This window comes from Pezoporus flaviventris, unplaced genomic scaffold, assembly GCF_033815535.1.
Source record: "Pezoporus flaviventris isolate CSIRO_AGI_PZ_B2104156 unplaced genomic scaffold, CSIRO_AGI_Pfla_v1 ptg000007l, whole genome shotgun sequence".
Taxonomy (NCBI): Eukaryota; Metazoa; Chordata; class Aves; order Psittaciformes; family Psittacidae; genus Pezoporus; species Pezoporus flaviventris.
Genome location: NW_026892555.1, coordinates 97,529,921 through 97,547,669, shown reverse-complemented (window position 1 = coordinate 97,547,669; position 17,749 = coordinate 97,529,921). Strand labels below are relative to the sequence as shown.

Genomic DNA, 17,749 nt, shown 5'->3' with positions numbered 1-17,749 from the left:
TGGGGAGGAGGGGTGTCAGTGCCGCCGGAGCTCTCACCGGCAAGCACCGTGGCACTGGGCTTGGCGACAGAACGGGAATGTTGAGTAGGTCGGGTCATGGAGGAGGCACGGGGGATGGATTGCAGTGGGATGAGGGACACGGGGATGTAGGGATATGAGGACATAGGGAAGCGGTAGGGGCAGACCACCTAGATAGATTTGGATTCCCTGCAGGATGGCAATGCTTGATTCAGCCATCCCAGCCGCTGGCAATGAGACACATCGCTGGGCACCAGTGATGACAGCACCAATTCTGCACGGATGTGTTTATTCCCCTCCCTGCTCCACCTGCACAACATTATTCATCTGCCCCAGATGTGTGCAGCAGTGGGAAGGGGATGGGAGTGAGGTAGGGTGATGTTATCCCAAGTGGGACAGGGAAGTGAAAGGGGAAGAGAAACAAAAGGGAAAGGGAAAAGGGAAAAGAGAAAAAGGAAGGGGAAAGGAAAAAGGGGAAAGGCGAAAAGGGAAAGCGAAGGGAAAATTCCAGCCTGAGGGGGCCTTCACCGACCATCCAGCCCAACTGCACCTCATCCATGAGCCCTTGAGAATGGATGCTCCGGGTCCCCTGATCAATGCCTGGGCAAGGCCTGGCACCAGGGGAGGAAAATGAGCAAAAGGAGAGCAACACCACCTCTGCACCTCCACTGCCTGCACCCCTAGCCCAAGGCCCCTCGGGAGTTGCTGTTCCCCCTCTGCTGTCCCTCCACTTTCATTCCTGCCAAAGGGATTCATTAACCTATGAGGAATTGTGGACATCACGGTGCTCCAGGACTCAGAACACACCTACGCTTGCCTGGGACTGGGGAGCCAGTGGCAACGGTGCCCAAGGGAAGAGCTGCTGGCCCAGCAGCCTGTGCCGGATATTGCTGGCACCCCGGGGTCCCAGACCCAGCCATGCTCCCCACGCTGGGGCTCACAAGCCCTGGGGTGCCCACCCAGACAAGCAGCGGGACAATGGCAGAGCACAATGGGTGAGTTTGGGAAACCTGCTTTCTAAAATGGCAGCTTTTACTTGAGGGATGTTCTTCATGGCCACAGTGCAGGGGTAAATCGACTCAAGGGACCTTAGGGATAGCCCACTGCCGCTGTTGACTTGCCATGGGCTTTTGCCAAGGGCATGTAGGAACAGGACAAGGGGAATGGCTTTAAATTGACAGAGGAGAGGTTTAGATTGGATCTGAGGAAGAAGTTCTTCCCTGTGAGGGTGGTGAGGCCCTGGCACAGGTTGCCCAGAGAAGCTGTGGCTGCCCCATCCCTGGCAGTGTTCGAGGCCAGGTTGGACGGGGCTTGGAGCAACCTGGTCTAGTGGAAGGTGTCCCTGCCCATGGCAGGGGGTTGGAACTGGATGGAGCTTTAAGGTCCCTTCGAACCCAAACCAGTCTATGGTTCTGTGATTAGTCTATGGAGCAGCAGCAGCACAGGGTAGCCACCTTCCGTGCAGTGATGGCCACCAGCTAAGCTGGGGAGGAGTGAGGTGAGATGCACAAAGAGCCAGAGCCTCCAGCCACAACCGCTGCAATCTCCTTCCAGCCCAGGGGTGAAGCACAGGGCATCACCCTCCTCCCTCAGATTGGGTCTGCACTCCAAAAGCCCAGGCACGACCAGCAAAGGGACTGGGTGCTACCAGGGGGCCCATGACACCCTATGCTAGGTATGCCCGGCAGGTTATCCCAGTGCTTGGATCATGGCCGCCTTCTGAACACAGGCAATATCCTCACCGTTGAGAGCCTTGGAACCATGGCAGGTTCTGGCACAGGGTCTAGTGCTATTTGGCCCTCCAAGCCCCCAGCCCCACCCCAAGGGGAGACCAAGAGCAGAAGTGAAGGGCTCTGGACATAAGCTGCCGCCACGATGCAGGATGAGGCCCTTTTGTGCTGCTACAAGAGACCAGACCCCACACTTGTATCGCTCGCTTCTACTTTAAATGTAGACAAGAAGACACCCTCCACACAGGGGCAGGGCACTGGTGGGACCGGGAGAACTGGGAAGTGCCCTGGAGGGATATTCCAAGGCCTGAAGAGAAAATGAGGTGCTCTGGAGGGATTTCCCTATGTCCAAAAGGGCGTGGAGCACAGGGATCACAAATCCTGGATGGGCACTGGGAGGAAGGCACTTTGCATCAATGAAGTCAGGCCCTGGGGGCAGGAAGGGGCTCCTCTGGACCCTCCACATCGGGATAAAACTCCTCCTGAGCTCCATAGCAGCCACAGCTACTGCTGGCAGCCAGCCTGCTCACCCCCTGTGCAAAGGCTCCTGGCATCGCGCTCCGCATGCTCACGCTGGTGCCTCAGGAGCTTGCTCTTGGACCTGAAGCCCAGGTGGCACTGGGGGCAGGTGAGGGTCTGGCAGCGGCGGTGCAGCCTCTTGTGGGTGATGAGGTTGGCCTTGTTGCGGAAGGACCTGTCGCACTGCGGGCAGGTGAAGGGCCGCTCGGCCGTGTGCACGCGCTGGTGCGCCAGCAGGTACCCGCTGCGGCTGAAGCAGCGGCCGCAGACGGGGCACTTGTGGGAGCGCTCCTGCACGTGGCTGCGCTGGTGGATGATGAGGCTCTCCTGCCAGCTGAACCTGCGCCCGCAGCGCCCGCACCGGAATGGCCGCTCCTCGCCGTGTGCCGCTCGGTGCCGGCTCAGGCTGGCCTCGTCCTTGAAGCACTTCTTGCAGTCGGAGCACTCGTGGCAGGCATTGCCGGCGGCATGCTCCTTGAGGTGCGCCTGCAGCTTGCGCTTGTGGAGGAAGCTGTCCCCACACAGCGGGCAGCAGTAGCTGCTCTCGCTGCCGTGGCTCGCCCGGTGTCGCAGCAGGTCGCCTTTCAAGCAGAAGGTGCTGCCGCACTCGGTGCAGACGTGCCGGTGCCGGCCCCCATGTTTCTTGTGCGTCAGGAGGCTGCGGTGGTGGCGGAACACTTTGCCGCAGGCCCTGCACTGGTAGGAGGGTGCCGGCTGCAGGTGCTCACCCTGGTGTGTGCGCAGCCGGGCCTCGTCCTTGAAGCTCTGCCCACACATGCCACAGATGAGAAGCGCCCCGGACACCAGCACCTGCTCTCTCCCCAATAGCCCCTGGGGGGAGGCTCCGGCCCAGGTCTCTGTGTCACACAAGCTGGAGCGGAGTGGTGTGTACCACACCTTGGCCGCACTGGCTTGCACTGTGCACGGGACCCAGCATCCCTGTTTGTCTTCCTCAGACAGCTCCTCAGCAGCAGCCGTGTCCCAGGCAGCTGTTGGGAACAGGGAGTCACATCATGGGGACACCCCAGCACAGTGCCCACAGCGCTGTCCCCCTGCCTGCTGCAGCCTCCCCTCATCCCTGCAATGCCCACGGGGCAACTGGGCCAGGGGGCAGAGGCGGGATGCCCTGACGAGGATGACACCCGGCAGGGGCTGGTCTCGGTGGCCACCTCACCTTGCTACAGCACCACCAATTTCCCCTCCCAGTGCCTCAGGCCATGCCAGTGTCCCAGTGCTCACTCACAGGTTCCAGAGGTGTCAGGAGCTCCCCCGTCCCCTCTGCCGCAGGGGTCCCCCACATACGACTCCTCCTCAGCCTCCATTTTGCAGACAAACTTGGACTCGGAGACTGTGCAGAAGAGAGGACCTTCAGTGTCCCTTGAGCCACCCCAGGAGTGTCACTGTCACAGAGGCTGTGCTGGGGGGCTGCCGGCTGCAGAAGCAGCAGGTCCAGGGAGGGCTGCCGGTGCTAATGCCGGCTGTGACAACAAACTGGGATGCAGCCGGATGGGGAGCAGCAGGGACAGGGAACCTGGAACCGTTACTCCTCACACACTGGGGATAGACTCAGCAGGTCAGGCTGTGACCCGGACCCCAGCCAAGCCTCTGGAACCCCAGCTCAGTCCCGGGGCCCCATGAGCTCCGTGCAGGGCTCATCCTTACCCAGGCTGGCAACCAGGTCCCGGTTCTCCAGCATCACCTCCCAGTAGAGCTGCCGCTGCCACCGCATCAGCTGCCCCCACTCCTCGGGGGAGAAGTGCACGGCCACGTCCTCGAAGGCCACCGCACCCTGAGAACAAGACGGCGAGAGGAGGGGTCCCGGGGATCCCGCAGCAGCACCGGGACCCGGCGCACACACCGCCTCCCCCCAGCCCGCTCCTCCCTCCCGGCCCCGGGGTCAACGGGAGCCACGGGCAGGAGCTGCCTCCACGACCGGAAATGGGTGCGGGAATGGGACCGGGGCACTACCTCCACCCCGGGATACCCGGCCCCGGCCTTACCCGCTGCATCTCTGCCCGGGGCACCACCGCCACCCGGGAGAGCTCCGGCGCCAGCGCCTCGATGGCTGCCGAAGAGGGCCCGGAAGGGGACGGCGAGGGCGGAACCGGGACCGCGATGGGCGGTGGGAAGGGGCGGAGCGTCGGCACCGGTTGGGGAGGGCACCGGTTGAGGGAGCAGCGGAGCGTCGGTCCCGGGCACCGGGAGCATCACCCCTGGCATGCGGAGCCCCCAGGAGCACCAGCCGCGGGCTCCGGGTGCGCTCGGTGTCATTGGAAGGGACCGTGGGGACCAAGCAGGGCCCAAGGGCTCCCAGCAGCAGTTCCCTCCCCGTTGCCACCACGCGGAGCGGGGGCCACCATCTCCCCTTGCCGTCCCTATGCCCTCACATGCATTTTGCTGCCCTCCCCGCAGCCTGCAGAGCTCTGGATGGGGACACGGGGCGGCCCTCGAGCCCGTGAACCTTCCCCTATAGGGGTCCAGCCCTTTGGTCCCACCACTGAACCACACCGGGTCCCATGGGGTGTTGTGCTGCTGGCGCCATCCCTGTGGGTGTTTTGCTGTAACTCCAGGTGCAGGGATCCCCTGGGGAGAGGTGGCTGGGGGGCTTCATGCCCCAGGGCTCTGAGAGGGGCATACTCCAAAACCAAGGGGAATTGCAGGTGGGAACTTCCCTGAGCAGAGTGAAGTTTGGCCTCTGCTCCTCTGCCCCATGCCGAGTGTGCCAGCCCCGGGGACGGACATCCCTCCAGTGCTGGGGGAAATTCCAGCTCAGCTGCTGCCTTGGCAGCCAAGATCTGCACCTGGCAGGTTGTGCTGGGAATGAGCATCCACCAACATGTCCCAGAAGGGAATAAGCATCCACTGGCACTTTCTGAGAGGGAATTAGCATCAAATGGTGTGTCCTGGGAGAAGTGTTTGCCTGTGCCTCGCTGAGGCAATGTTGGACCTTTCCCACCCCATCCCACCAATCTCCTAGGGATGGACTTCTCCCAGCTGGCACGAGCCTGGTGACAGCCTGATTTTTCAGAGTATTAGGAGGGAATCAGAGGAAACGTCCTTTTGGGACATCACTGTGTCCTCTGGAAGAGCCTGCAGGTCCTTCTGGGTGACCAGTGCTCTGCAAATGGCTCTGCAGATACCAGGCTATGCCCTGGGGAGAGCAGCGTGGACACAGCCTGGCTGCCTCCATGTGTGTCGGGGCACAAGAAATCCAAGACTCAGCATCCAGAAGCACCAAGAAACATGTTGGGTGCATTCACACGTGTATGATATCAAGAAGGAGTCTTTGCAGGTGCCCCCCCCCCCCCCCCATCTCTCGATCCTGGTGAGGCCACATCTGGAGTACTGTGTCCAGTCCAGGGCTCCTCAGTACATGAAAGACAAGCTACTGGGGGTGGGGGGGTGGGGGGGTGGGGGTGGTCCAGCAGAGGCCACAAGGATGACTGGGGGTTTGGAGCATCTCTTTTATGAAGAGAGATTGCAGGAGCTGGGCTTGTTTAGTCTAGAGCAGTCTGAGAGGGGATCTTACTACTGCATATAAATATCTCAAAGGTGGGTGCCAGGAGGATGGTGCCAGACTCTTGTCAGTGGTGCCCAGTGACAGGATGAGGAGCAATGGCCATAAACCGAAGCACAAGAAGTTTCACGTCAACATGAGGAAGAACTTCTTTACGTTGCGGGTGGCAGAGCACTGGAACAGGCTGCCCAGTGGGGTTGTGGAGTCTGGAGACATTCCAAACCCACTTGGACACGTTCCTGTATAACCTGCTCTGGGTAGCCCTGCCTTGAACTGGGTGATCTCCAGAGGCCCCTTCCAACCCTAATGATGCCGGTGTGCGGGTGACCCCCGAACGCTCCCGCGGACGTCCGACAGGCGATGCCGGCGGCGCTCGGCACTGCCGCAGCACAGGAGGAGCGTTTCCAGGCCAGCTCTCAGGGCGGCCGCTGGGGGTTTGTGCCGGTTGTCACACAGACACTTCCCCTCCCGCCGGTTTCTGGGCCGCCTCCGGGTGTGACACCCGCTGCCGCGGCCCCGGGTGGCTTTTTTGGGATGCCCTAGTTGTGCCGCCGCCGTCCCGCAACGTGCCGGGCGCACACGTGGGTCGGTGCTGGGATCCAGGCCGAGCGCCGGCCCCGTTTTGGAGGGCCAGGGAGTGCGGGGCCGTGAAGGGGGGATCTTGAGGACGTCAGTGCTCGTTTGTGCTTCGCAGCTCCGAATCCCATGAAAAGGCCAAAACTGGCGTTCTTCTTCCTTTGCCGTTCAGAATGAATTCCTGATGTGGGGAGATGATTCCCAATTATTTTTCTGGCATCAGCCCAGAGCTGGAGAGGGTTGGGGGGGGGGGGGGGGGGGAGAGGAGGTTAAGGCACTGACTAATGCCCTTAAAACCACAGATCCCTGGGTCTGCACTGGCTTAGTGCTTCTGTTGACGATCACAACTACACTGAAGGGAATTCCTGGAGGCTGCTCACCCCACAGCACAGCCCTGGTGTCTGCAGAGCCATTATGAGCTGTGCTGGCCACCCAGAGGGACCTGTGGGCTCTTCAAGGGGATGGGGTGATGTTTGGAAAGGGGCACACGCTGAAAAATCAGACCATCACTGGGCTGGTGCTGGCTGGGAGGAGACCCTCATGTCCAGGAGGTCGGTGGGACAGGGTAGGAAAGGTCCAGTGTTACCGGAGGGATCAAAGCCAGACCGTGGCATTGAGGTAGGTGGCACAGTCACTTGTTCCATCACAAGTGTTCCCTGGCAGCACCCTGTTCTCTGGGGATAGCCCCTGTGTCCAGGCCCCAAACCAGGGGGGAGCTGCCTTCCTGCAGTCACTTCCAGCTTTCCCAAGGAAATCCAACTACTGAAGCAGCTGGTCCAGGCATTCTGGGAGCACCACCGCTATTTCTCTGTGCAGCACTGCTCATCCTGGGAACAATATCCACTGGGGTTTCCCAGCAGGGAACTGTCCTGATGTAGGAGCTGTGACCCCAAGCAGGAGGAGGTGGTGTGTACGTGCTGTTCCATGCTCCGTGGCATCCCACCAAGATGTGCTCTGCATCTCCTTGTTGGTACTCTCCTAATGAAGCCTCATCCTCTGGGGAATACTAATTGCAGAAAGGTCAATTGGGATCTCACAGAGGGAGGCAGGGAAGTGTGATCCTTGGCCAGAAATACCCGACAAAGCGTTTTCAAACAGCTGAGCCATTTTCCATCCAGTTGATCTATTTCTGTTGCTGGATGTGACACTGCCTCCTCTTCTCCCTCTGGTGCCCACGTGAAGCAGGCCCAGGCTCACCACGTCCCTGCAAGGGATGTGATTCTCTCTGTCCCAAGAGGAGGGACTGGGAGCCACAGGATTTATCTTCCTGCTGCAGCCAGTCCTTGAGCTTTGTCCCTGCCACAGTGATGGGGCTGCAGTGCTGGGGTGGCCACAAAGATGCTCCGAGGGCTGGAGCACCTCTGCTATGGAGACAGGCTGAGAGAACTGGGCTTGTTCAGCCTGGAGAAGAGGAGGCTCCAGGAACAGCTTAAGAGCAGCTTCCAGTGCCTAAAGGGGCCAACAAGAAACCTGGAGAGGGGCTTTTGACAAGGGCAGGAAGGGACAGGACAAGGGGGAATGGCTTTAAACTGACGGAGGGAGATTGAGATGGGATCTGAGGAAGAAGTTCTTCCCTGTGAGGGTGGTGAGGCACAGGCTGCCCAGAGAAGCTGTGGCTGCCCCATCCCTGGCAGTGTTCAAGGCCAGGTTGGATGGGGCTTGGAGCAACCTGGTCTAGTGGAAGGGGTTCCTGCCCATGGCAGGGGGCTGGAACTGGGTGAGCTTTAAGGTCCCTTCTGACCCAAACCATTCTGTGATTCTATGAAAACCACTGGGTGACACAGGGTGTCACAGCAGCCAGCGGCTAATGAAGGTTCAACCTCCATCTCATTTGCATACAAAGAAATTTCCCTATGAAATCCTTGATGGAGCTTCTCCAGCTCTAAGCACTGCTTTAGCAAAACTGCATGGACAAAGCCAAGGGAAGGAAGGCTCTGTTGAACCTAAAGCCTGGCCACGTACCCTGGGAACAACACAGTGCCTTCTGCTCTCAGTCAAGCAGCTACACTTCGTTGGTAAAGCAATCCAGTCACCACAGCTGACACAAAGGACTCCGTTAGTGACAAACAACAGGGCTGAGAGCAAGCACGCATCTAGTGTGTGAGATGGCGGCGCAGACACCCTGGAGAAGCCCACAACGGGGTTGGAAGCAGCTTGGAGCATGCAGCTTCTTTCCAGAAGCTGCAGAGATGCAACCAGGAGGCCCTGCAGGTCCTTTGGCACCCCAAGTGGGGAGAGAAGGGGCAGCAGTGAGCCCGAGGCTTGAGCAGGACTGATCGTCAGCGGGGATATGATCCTGTGCTGTGAAATAGAGGAGCTGTGGATGCAAGTGGAGGAGCTGTGGATGCCCAGGCCAGAGAAAGCTGCACTCACAGGGACAAGAAGGCTGAGCTTTTAAATCCGTGTATCCTGATTACCCCAGCAGCGAGGGTGCTGCTTGGCTCTGGTTTAGCAACTGCCCTTCCCTCTGCACCTCGAAAGGAAACACTCCCGTGGTGAAACACCGGATCCAGGCCCCAAAAAGAAGCATGAACTCGTGAAAGGGTTGAGTAATGGAAGATTTTCTCCTAAAAGAAAGGAGCAGCTGGCGGAAGTGCTGGCTGAGGGAGCTGATGGGTCCATTGTATGCTTTGTTATTCTTTTGATTACAAGGGTTTTGTCGGCAGTCAGGGAAGAGGCGGAAAAAAACCCTGCATCTGGTGTGAAGGCACCAGCTGGAGCAATTCAAACCCTCCCCTGAGGGGGAGAGCTGAGAACTGCAGCCACAGCACCGCGAGTGGAGGGATGGGCACAAAAGGAGGGCTGCAAAGCTCAGCTTCACTCCTCCGTGCTTCAGAAGCACCTGATGTTCACAGGGAGGTGATGACGGTGAGGGACCATCGGCCCTGCTTCGTGACATGCAGGCATTTCTTGGGCTGAATGGGGGGGTTAGGGAGAAGAGATGTTTGGAAGGTGGGACAAGTGCCCCCATTTCTGCTGCACTGGGGCACAGGGTTCCAGGCGGCTGCTTCAGCTTTGGAGGGGGTGACAGCAAACTGTTTTGTCTCAGAAACAAGAAGCAGGTCTTCTGCAAAGAAATACGGTGGCGAAAGAAACACAGCGGAGTTGTGGGAACAGGCTTGAAGCTTTCCAGACACTTCCAGTGCTTGTGTCTGCTTTTCACAATCCAGCAGCCCCTCAGCAACTAGAAGTCTTCAGCGCACATTTTCCCCCCATCCCACCCAGTTGGTAGCTATCTGGGAACACGGGAGGGCGGCTCGAGGCCACGGAAGCTTTGCAGGGGTTTATTTTGGAATGCCACATCTGATAAACCAACCCCTCTGCATCCTCTGGGAGGTGGGATGTGGAACAGGGACCTGCTCACTGCGGGCACAGGCACCAGCCTCTGGCTCAGCAGTGAGAGGCCCAATGTTGACATGAGCAGGGCTCCAGGGATACCCAGGAGCACTCGCTGCTGGGAGATATCCCACCAGGGAAGAGGTGGCAGCGCAGTCACAGCAAGCAGATTGCTCATCTGGTAATCTGATATTGCTGGAGCCCCAGGGCATGTCCCCACTTCACGTTGTGAATCACATGATTTCTCCCTGCCCCATCTCATAGGTGAGAAGTGGCTGGGGTGTGCCTGGGAGACAGCCCGCAGGCATCAAAGAGGAGGTCAAAACCCAAGGTAGATGTCAGGAGTCACAACAATGAAGAGTGAATACCAGCGAGTGAGCCTCACCTTGTGGAACCTAGAAATGTGCTCAGGTGCCTCCAGTAGTATTGTGAGCTTTTGCAGAGCTGTTGGGTATCTCCAGCTGTACCCATGACAAGCAATGGCCTTCAGGGGCTATAGGACTGCTGCTGTGTCCTACGGAGAGCCAGGCTACTCCAAAGGCCAGCTCCATCTCAGGCACCAGCACAGAGTGGATCTCTCCAACTACCTGCACCACCAGAACACACATCCCCTAAGACGAAGCTGTAGAGGTTCATAGAATCACAGGATGGTTTGGGTTGGAAGGGACCTTAAAGCTCATTCAGTTCCAACCCCCTGCCATGGGCAGGGACACCTTCCACTAGACCAGGTTGCTCCAGGTCCAGTCCAACCTGGATGCCTGATTGGTGCCTTCAGAAGCCGGTGTTGAGCCTGTTCAGTGTCGTGGTAGTGGCGACATAGTGCTCCCCAGAGACAGGAATAATGGGGATGACATGTGCAACGCCGACAGATTCTCTTGTCCTTTCCCTGGTGGTTCTTCCTCCTGCAGGAGCGCAACTTAGGCTATCTCTGGGGAGGACACCTACACCAGCCATGCCTGATGATGGCTGTTGAGGGGCAGCACAGGAGCATGATGGATGCTCAAGACCCTCTTCCTGACTCCCCACTGCTGATCCACAAGACACTGAGGACATAGGCCACCCTGTCACACATCTGCTCACACTGCTGGGATGTGCAGGAGGCTCGGAATTGTTTGCTGGCTGCACTGTGAAACACATTTTCCTGCTCTACACAACCCCCGTGCAGCCTGTTTCTGGATAGAGGAGCATAAAACCTGCATGAGTAAACCCCTCCCACCACAGCACACTCCCTTAACCTCTGCAGGCTTCAGCTATCAGATTTATTCAGCCACCTCAGCCGTTTCCTTCACCTCTCAGCCTTCCTCTTGCCTCTTCTTTGGCGTCAACGCCACGAGCTCTGCCCCGGTTGCTGCCCGGCCAGAGGAAGCGCAGGCCTCCGCTCTCGCACAGCCATTTATCATTTGTGCCACACTCTGTGTGTGGCTGATAATCCGCTGTGAGACATAAACACCCGCTCAGAGGTTTTGTTTCAAAGGCTCCTTTGATTCCAGACATCCTCGTGTGGTTTCCTCTTATAGAAACGGAAGAATTCTTCTTTTGAAACTAGAACAGGTTCCCAGATCCTCAGGGAGGGTGAGTTTATAACCCAGCTGCTCTGCTGGAGCTGCGATGATAAATGCTCCCATGCTTTGGGAGCAATCAGGGTCACTGATGAGGAACTGCTGTCTCTGCACTTCTGGTTTTAAACTGCTGCTAAAGCACTCTACGGCCACAGCTTTGCCTTGGTAGTGCCAATAAAACAGCAAACACGATGCTGTTAACAGCCACGTGGGTTTAGGAAGAGTTTCTGTCGCTGCCAAGGTGCTCCCGGTTAAGCTGTTTTGCTCGGAAGGGGTCGTTGTGCCCTCTTGTGTCACCAGCGATGGCACCCAGCCTGCCTGCCGCATTCCCTGGTGCCTTCTGGGGCTCTGGCTTTCAAAGAAGAGCTTTTACTCCCCCCAAAACAGGAACTTCCCTGCGCTTACTTGAGAGACACCCCTGTCCTTCCTCAAAGGCCACAGCTGCAGTGACCCTACACCTCCCAGCTATAACATGATAACCGTGGAGGGCAGTGCGAAAGGGTGAGGGGTTCCCCTGCTCCCTCGGGACCACCCAGGCACGATGGCAGGGTGCGGGCAGGCAGGGTCGGCCCCCACCAGCCCAGCCCAGGTCTTGCTGTGTCCCGGGGCCGGGGTGTCCTAGGGTACCCCGCATCCCGACCAGAACGCGTTGCCATGGCGACGGCGGACGATCTGCCCGGACAATGGGAGCGCTGTGAGCGCCCTGGAGCATCCAGCTCCTCCGCGGTGAGACTTGGAGGGGGGGGGGGGGTTGTGGTTGCTATAGGGACCGAGGAGGTGTTGCTGTTGGGAGGGCGTGAGGGGGGGCGGGGCTAAGGGGAGGCGTTGCCATGGGAACAGCGAGGGATGGGGTAGTGGTGGTGCAAGGACGCGTTGCCATGGGGATGGAGTGTCGGATAGGGGTACGTTGCCATGGGGATGCGGTGTCGCTGTAGGGATGGGGGGGAATGTCCTGGAGACGTTGCCATGGCGACAGGATGTAATCATGGGGATGGGGAGTCATGGAAACATTGCTATGGGGATGGGGTGCCACCATGGGTACCACTGGAAGGGTGGGGAATGCGTTGCTATAGGGATGTGGTGCTACTGTAGGGATGGAGGGGGTCAGGGACAGATTGCCATGGGGATAGGGTATACCATGGTTGCCAGAGGGATATGGGCTGCATTGCCATGGGGACGGGTATAGGAGGAGCAAGCAGAGGCCTCACCATGGGGTAGTGCCACCTGCAACCACCCCAGATCCAGGGGTCCAGTGCTGCGCTCTCACCCCATACTCCATGCTTAGACCTGGCCTTTTGGAACTGGCAGCCCTGGAATTCCCCGAGCTTCCACCGACTTCCTGGCAGCCCCAGGAGCACTGGCTGGCTGGCTGTTCTCCATGACAGCCTTCCTGGCCATGCCAGGGGTTGCTGGGGCAGTTATCCGTCTTCAATCACTGACACAAAGCCAAACCACTATGTTTTCCAGCACTCCCAACACCATCACCACCAGTGTCCAGCAGCTCTTCCCAAAACCAGCTGCTGCAGAGCACTTTTTGACATGCCATGCTGCACCTTGCTATGCCATGCTGCACTGTCATGCCATGCTGCACCATACTGTGCCAATCCGTGCCATTTCATGCTGTGCCATGCCATGCCATGCCACGCCATGGCCTCACTCCATAGCACAGCTCCAGGAGGAGGGGGGACACTCGGTGGATACATCCCAGCTCTGCGTCCACCCCCTGGTGTCCCCGCATGCTGGGCAGGGTCTGCCACCACTGTGTGCAGGAGCACCACGGCCACAGTCCTACGTGGGTCCATCCCGGTGCTGTTATCTCCTGTCCCTGAAGTTTGATCTGGGTGAGGCCGTGACTGGCAGCACCCTGGGGCAGAGAGGGAGGACAACGACCGGGCGGCCGCGGGGCCAGGGGCTGTGCCCGGTGTTCATTAACCCGCGGGGGCCGGGCCTGCAGCCCCACGCGTGGGGGTGATGGGGGGAGGGACGGGGGCACCCTCGGGGTGTGCCCGGTCGCGGGGTCCCTCTCGCCCCCCCTCCCCCCCCCCCCCACGCGTGGGCCCCTCCCCGCAACACCCCCCCGCATTTGCGTGTCAGGAGCACGGCAGCGAGCGGTGCTGGAGCGCGCAGGTGCGGAGCAGAGAGTGCAAAACGGGGGGGGGGGGTGTGTGATCGTGGGAAACCCTTCCTGGGGGGGGATCCCCGGGGAGGCGGGACCGGGCGGCAGCAGCCTTGACCCCGGGGGGGCGGGACGGGACGGGACGGGATGGGACCGGGGGGAGTGGAACGGGCGGGCAGCACGCACAGGCCGGGCTGCAGAACGCGGGCAGGTGAGGGGGGGACCGGGAGGTCGCGCGGGGCGGGTGTTTTCTCCCCGGGAGTCGGGACCCCGGGGTCCCACAGTAGGGCTCCCACTGTTTGCCCTGGGAGGGGGGGGGGGCTCGGGTCAGAGTCGGGGTCCCCCAGCTGCTTGGGGTGCAGCCCTCCTACGCACCCCAGGCCCTCCACCAATCTCAACCTGGTTTTGGGGTGACACGGGGGGGGGGGGGGTGTCAGGCACCTGTGGAATCCAAGGGGAGCAGCCCCACAGCGTTGGCATCTGCAGGGATTTGGTGGTGCCACTGTTCTGATGTCTGGAGGTGGGAACCACTGTTTGTCCCAGCACCACACAGGCCCTCTCCCTGCCCTAAAAGCCCCTGACCCACCAGCCAGTGACCCCCCCCCAGCCAAAGCTGACACATCAGGGTAGGCTCTGGCTGTTTTGGGGTGTCATTGTGTGCCCGTCCCCTCAAGCACCCACAGCCTGAGGAATGGTGGGCACTGAATAGGGTGCTGGTGGAGAGGACCCCCAGTATAACAGTGGCTGCCCAGTATCCCCAGGGATTCGTGGCTCCCATGGGACTGGTGCTCACACTCAAAAGGGTACATGCTTCCTGGAACGGGAGAGCCAGTATGGCATGGCATGGTGCATGGCCTGCCTCACTGGCACAGTGCTGCAGGATGGGATGGCACATGCTGTGGTCACACCACGATGCCCATGCTGGCATCCAGCTCTGCCAGCAGGGTTGTGGATTGGCTGCTCTCTGTACCCTCCACAGCTCCCTCTGTCCCAGGTCCTCCGAGGATGTGGCTGCTCTGGCTCGCCTGGGCACTGCCCGTGCTGGCCATGGCATCCAGCTCCGGCCCCAGCCCCAGTGCCGGCCCCACTGAGCTGCCTCCAGACAAGGCTTCCATCTTCGCCGACCTGTCTGCGGCTGAGCTGCGCGCTGTGCGGACCTTCCTCATGAGCCGCCCGGAGCTGGGGCTGTCCCCAAGCCGCGGGGGGCCCCTGGCCAAGAACACCCTCTTCCTGGTGGAGCTGCTGCCCCCCAAGAAGCGGCTGGCCCTGCGCTACCTGGACCATGGTGGCCGCCGGCCCCGGCGCCAGGCTCGGGCCGTTGTCTTTTTCGGTGGGCAAGCGGAGCCCAATGTTACTGAATTCGCTGTGGGGCCCCTGCCCCGGCCAAGCTCATACCGGCTGCTGCGGTTCAAGGGCAGCCGCACTGTGCCCTTCACCGCACGGCCCATGACGCAGCTGGAGTATGAGCTGCTGCATGGCGTGCTGGCGCAGGCAATGGAGCCGCTCCACCGGCTGCTGCTCGACGCCACCGGCTTCTGGTTCCACAACTGCTCCCAGCGCTGCCTGACCTTCTCGGACATTGCGCCACGAGGACTGGTGTCCGGTGAGCGCCGGAGCTGGCTGGTGCTGCAGCGCTTCGTGGAGGGCTTCTTCCTGCACCCGGTGGGGCTGGAGGTGCTGGTGGACCACCGGGACCCCGACCCACGGCGTTGGGCAGTGCAGCGGCTCTGGTACAACGGGCACTACTTCTCCAGCCCACAGGAGCTGGCTGAGCGCTATGAGCGTGGCACGCTGGCGATGGCGCGGTTGCCAGAGCCCCCTTCACAACAGCTCTTCTCCAGCTACGAGCCCCGTGGGCGCTTCACCACTGGCACCCCTACCGCAGTGCACGGTGCCAAGGTGTGTGAGCCCCAGGGCCGGCGGTATCGGGTGCGCGGCAACCAGCTGGAGTACAGTGGATGGAGCCTGGCTTTCCGCCTGCGCTCCTCTGCCGGGCTCCAGCTCTTCAACCTGCGCTTCAATGGGGAGCGCGTGGCCTACGAGGTGAGCGTGCAGGAGGCTATTGCCTTCTATGGTGGCCACACGCCAGCTGCCATGCAGACCAAGTACATGGATGCCGGCTGGGGAATGGGTGCTGTCACCTATGAGCTGGCCCGTGGCATCGACTGCCCCGAGGCAGCCACCTACCTGGATGTGCATCACTTCTACGATGCCGATGGGCCCGTGCGCTTCCCACGTGCCATCTGCATCTTCGAGCTGCCCACCGGCGTCCCGCTCCGCCGCCACTTTGATAGTGACTTCCAAGGGGGGTTCCACTTCTACGCTGGCCTGGAGGGGCAGGCGCTGGTCCTGCGCACCACCTCCACCGTCTACAACTACGACTACATCTGGGACTTCCTCCTCTACCCCAATGGTGTGATGGAGGCCAAGGTCCATGCCACCGGCTTCATCCATGCCACCTTCTACACGCCACAGGGCCGGCGCTACGGCAGCCGCGTCCACAGCCACGTCCTCGGCAACCTCCACACCCACCTCGTGCACTACAAGGTGGACCTGGACATCGCAGGTGCAGCCCCCTGCTGCCCCCCAGCTATGGGGTGGGCGCTGGGTGGTGGGACCAGACCTCACGTGTTGATCCAGGGGACTGGGAGGCTCATCCCGTGGGAGTGTCACTGCCTGGGCACAGCATGGACCCTCTGAAGGTGTCCCCCAGCCACGGTGGCACCTCTGCAGGGTCCTCGCCGTATCTCACAGCCTCTCTGCTTGCAGGCACCGGCAACAGCTTCGAGACCATGGACGTGCGCTTTGAGAACATCTCCAACCCCTGGAGCCCAGGTGCCCGCGTGGTGCAGCCCTGGCTGCACCGGCAGCCCCGCCACAGCGAGCGCCAGGCTGCTTTCCCCTTCGGCACGGCGCTGCCGCGCTACCTGCTTTTCTACAATCCGCGCCGGCGCAACCGCTGGGGCCATGCGCGCAGCTACCGCATCCAGCACAGCTCCCACGCCGGGCCCGTGCTGCCACGCGGGTGGCAGGAAGAGGAGGGAGTCTCCTGGGGCAGGTGGGGACCCCAGAACCAGGATGTGGCTATGGACAGGCCCACTGTGTGCCCAGTAGTTGTGGTCATGGTGTGGGCACCTTCCCTGCGCCATTGGCTCCCTCCTCTGCAGCCTGAGCTGGTCATGGTCATGGTCATGTGTCACTGCTGGGTGGCCCCCATAGAGACCACAGTTCACACCATGGCACCCCAGGGCAGGCACTAACATCCACCCAAGGGGCACTGTGAGTGCACCAGTTGTGGGAACCATGGGCCCCCTGGCCTGGCACAGTGGGGATGCAGTGGTGGCCTCACCAGTGCGCATTGCCTTGCCAAGCCCCCAGGAGCTAGGACTCCCCAGGACTCCCTGCCAGTCCTGGGTATCCCTACATGGTTGTGTGACGGGTGGCCCGGGCAGGGGTGGGAGATGGGTCCTGCTCCTGGTGCCATCGAGAGGCCTGATCCTGCCCTTTCCCACACAGGTACCACCTGGCCGTGACGCGGCACCATGAGAACGAGCCCACCAGCAGCAGCATCTATGCCCAGAATGACCCCTGGGACCCTCTGGTCAGCTTTGAGGGCTTCATCCGCAACAACGAGAGCATCGACGACCAGGTGACAATACGGGGATGGAGCTAGGGGGTCAGGCCCCACTGGCACTCACAGGGAGGCCACTGTGCCCCACGATATCACCGGTCCCATTCACACAGGACCTGGTGGCCTGGGTGACCGTAGGATTTCTGCATGTCCCGCACGCCGAGGACATCCCCAACACAGCCACACCTGGCAACGCCGTTGGCTTCTTCCTGCGCCCCTTCAACTTCTTCAATGAGGACCCCTCGGTGGCCTCGCACAGCCCCGTCATTGTCCGTCCACTGGACCCTCCCACCTTCTCCCGTGTTGAGATCCAGCGCTGGACACCGGCCAGCCCTGGCGCCTGTGTTGGTCCAGAGCCCTTCACGTACAATGGCACCTACCGGCAGGAGTGACCCGCCACAGCACTGCTGGCGGCACTGGGGACACCCTGGGCCATGGGGACCCCAGGTAGTGCCATGCTGTGTCCTGCGCTCAGTAAAGGCAATGCCACCTCCTATGGCCCCATCAGTGCATGGGCCATACAGCGGCCCTGGCACTGCCTTGGGCATGAGTGCTGGCCTGGGCACCGGGAACATCACATCCCGCAAATTGGCTGTTGCAGTATTTAATTCCACCATAGTTCAAGGTTCTCCACCCCGCACCACACTCCTGGACCTTGTCCCTGTCCCACATGGGGTGTGCACTGGTGTCGCCCCATGGCAGCGGGCCCTAATCCCGTGTCTCCCACAGGGTGCTGCCTATCCTGTC

General features: G+C 60.7%; 2 protein-coding genes across 5 annotated transcripts; one reads left to right on the top strand and one right to left on the bottom strand.

Annotated features, from left to right (window-relative positions):
* Positions 1–1,946: 1,946 nt before the first annotated feature.
* Positions 1,947–4,341, bottom strand: LOC133267388 (zinc finger protein 324B-like). 4 transcript variants are annotated; one of them, XM_061449708.1, is made up of 5 exons: positions 4,268–4,341; positions 3,930–4,056; positions 3,511–3,615; positions 3,165–3,256; positions 1,947–3,032 (listed from the first exon to the last, which is right to left on the bottom strand). In XM_061449708.1, exons 1-5 carry the CDS (start codon positions 4,274–4,276, stop codon positions 2,253–2,255), a joined length of 1,113 nt encoding a protein of 370 aa, XP_061305692.1. In that variant the 5' UTR covers positions 4,277–4,341; the 3' UTR covers positions 1,947–2,252. The 4 variants fall into 4 exon arrangements, with proteins under 4 accessions (XP_061305692.1, XP_061305690.1, XP_061305693.1 ...); XM_061449706.1 differs by having other exon boundaries at positions 1,947–3,256; XM_061449709.1 differs by lacking the exon at positions 3,511–3,615.
* Positions 4,342–13,505: 9,164 nt separating this feature from the next.
* AOC1 (amine oxidase copper containing 1) lies at positions 13,506–17,494 on the top strand. Its single transcript, XM_061449704.1, has 5 exons — positions 13,506–13,582; positions 14,366–15,937; positions 16,141–16,429; positions 16,888–17,020; positions 17,116–17,494. The coding sequence occupies exons 1-5, from the start codon at positions 13,519–13,521 to the stop codon at positions 17,392–17,394; spliced, it is 2,337 nt and encodes a 778-aa protein (XP_061305688.1). The 5' UTR covers positions 13,506–13,518; the 3' UTR covers positions 17,395–17,494.
* Positions 17,495–17,749: the final 255 nt, after the last annotated feature.

Excerpts from the sequence above, each read along its gene's own strand:
- AOC1 (XM_061449704.1), top strand. The coding sequence starts at position 13,519 with ATGGGACCGGGGGGAGTGGAACGGGCGGGCAGCACGCACAGGCCGGGC. Across the intron at positions 13,583-14,365 it reads GGGCTGCAGAACGCGGGCAG|GTCCTCCGAGGATGTGGCTG; the intron begins GTGAGGGGGGGA and ends CCTCTGTCCCAG. Across the intron at positions 16,430-16,887 it reads GAGGGAGTCTCCTGGGGCAG|GTACCACCTGGCCGTGACGC; the intron begins GTGGGGACCCCA and ends TTTCCCACACAG.
- LOC133267388 (XM_061449706.1), bottom strand. Across the intron at positions 3,616-3,929 it reads GGACCTGGTTGCCAGCCTGG|TCTCCGAGTCCAAGTTTGTC; the intron begins GTAAGGATGAGC and ends TCTTCTGCACAG. Across the intron at positions 3,257-3,510 it reads TCCTGACACCTCTGGAACCT|CTGCCTGGGACACGGCTGCT; the intron begins GTGAGTGAGCAC and ends TGTTCCCAACAG.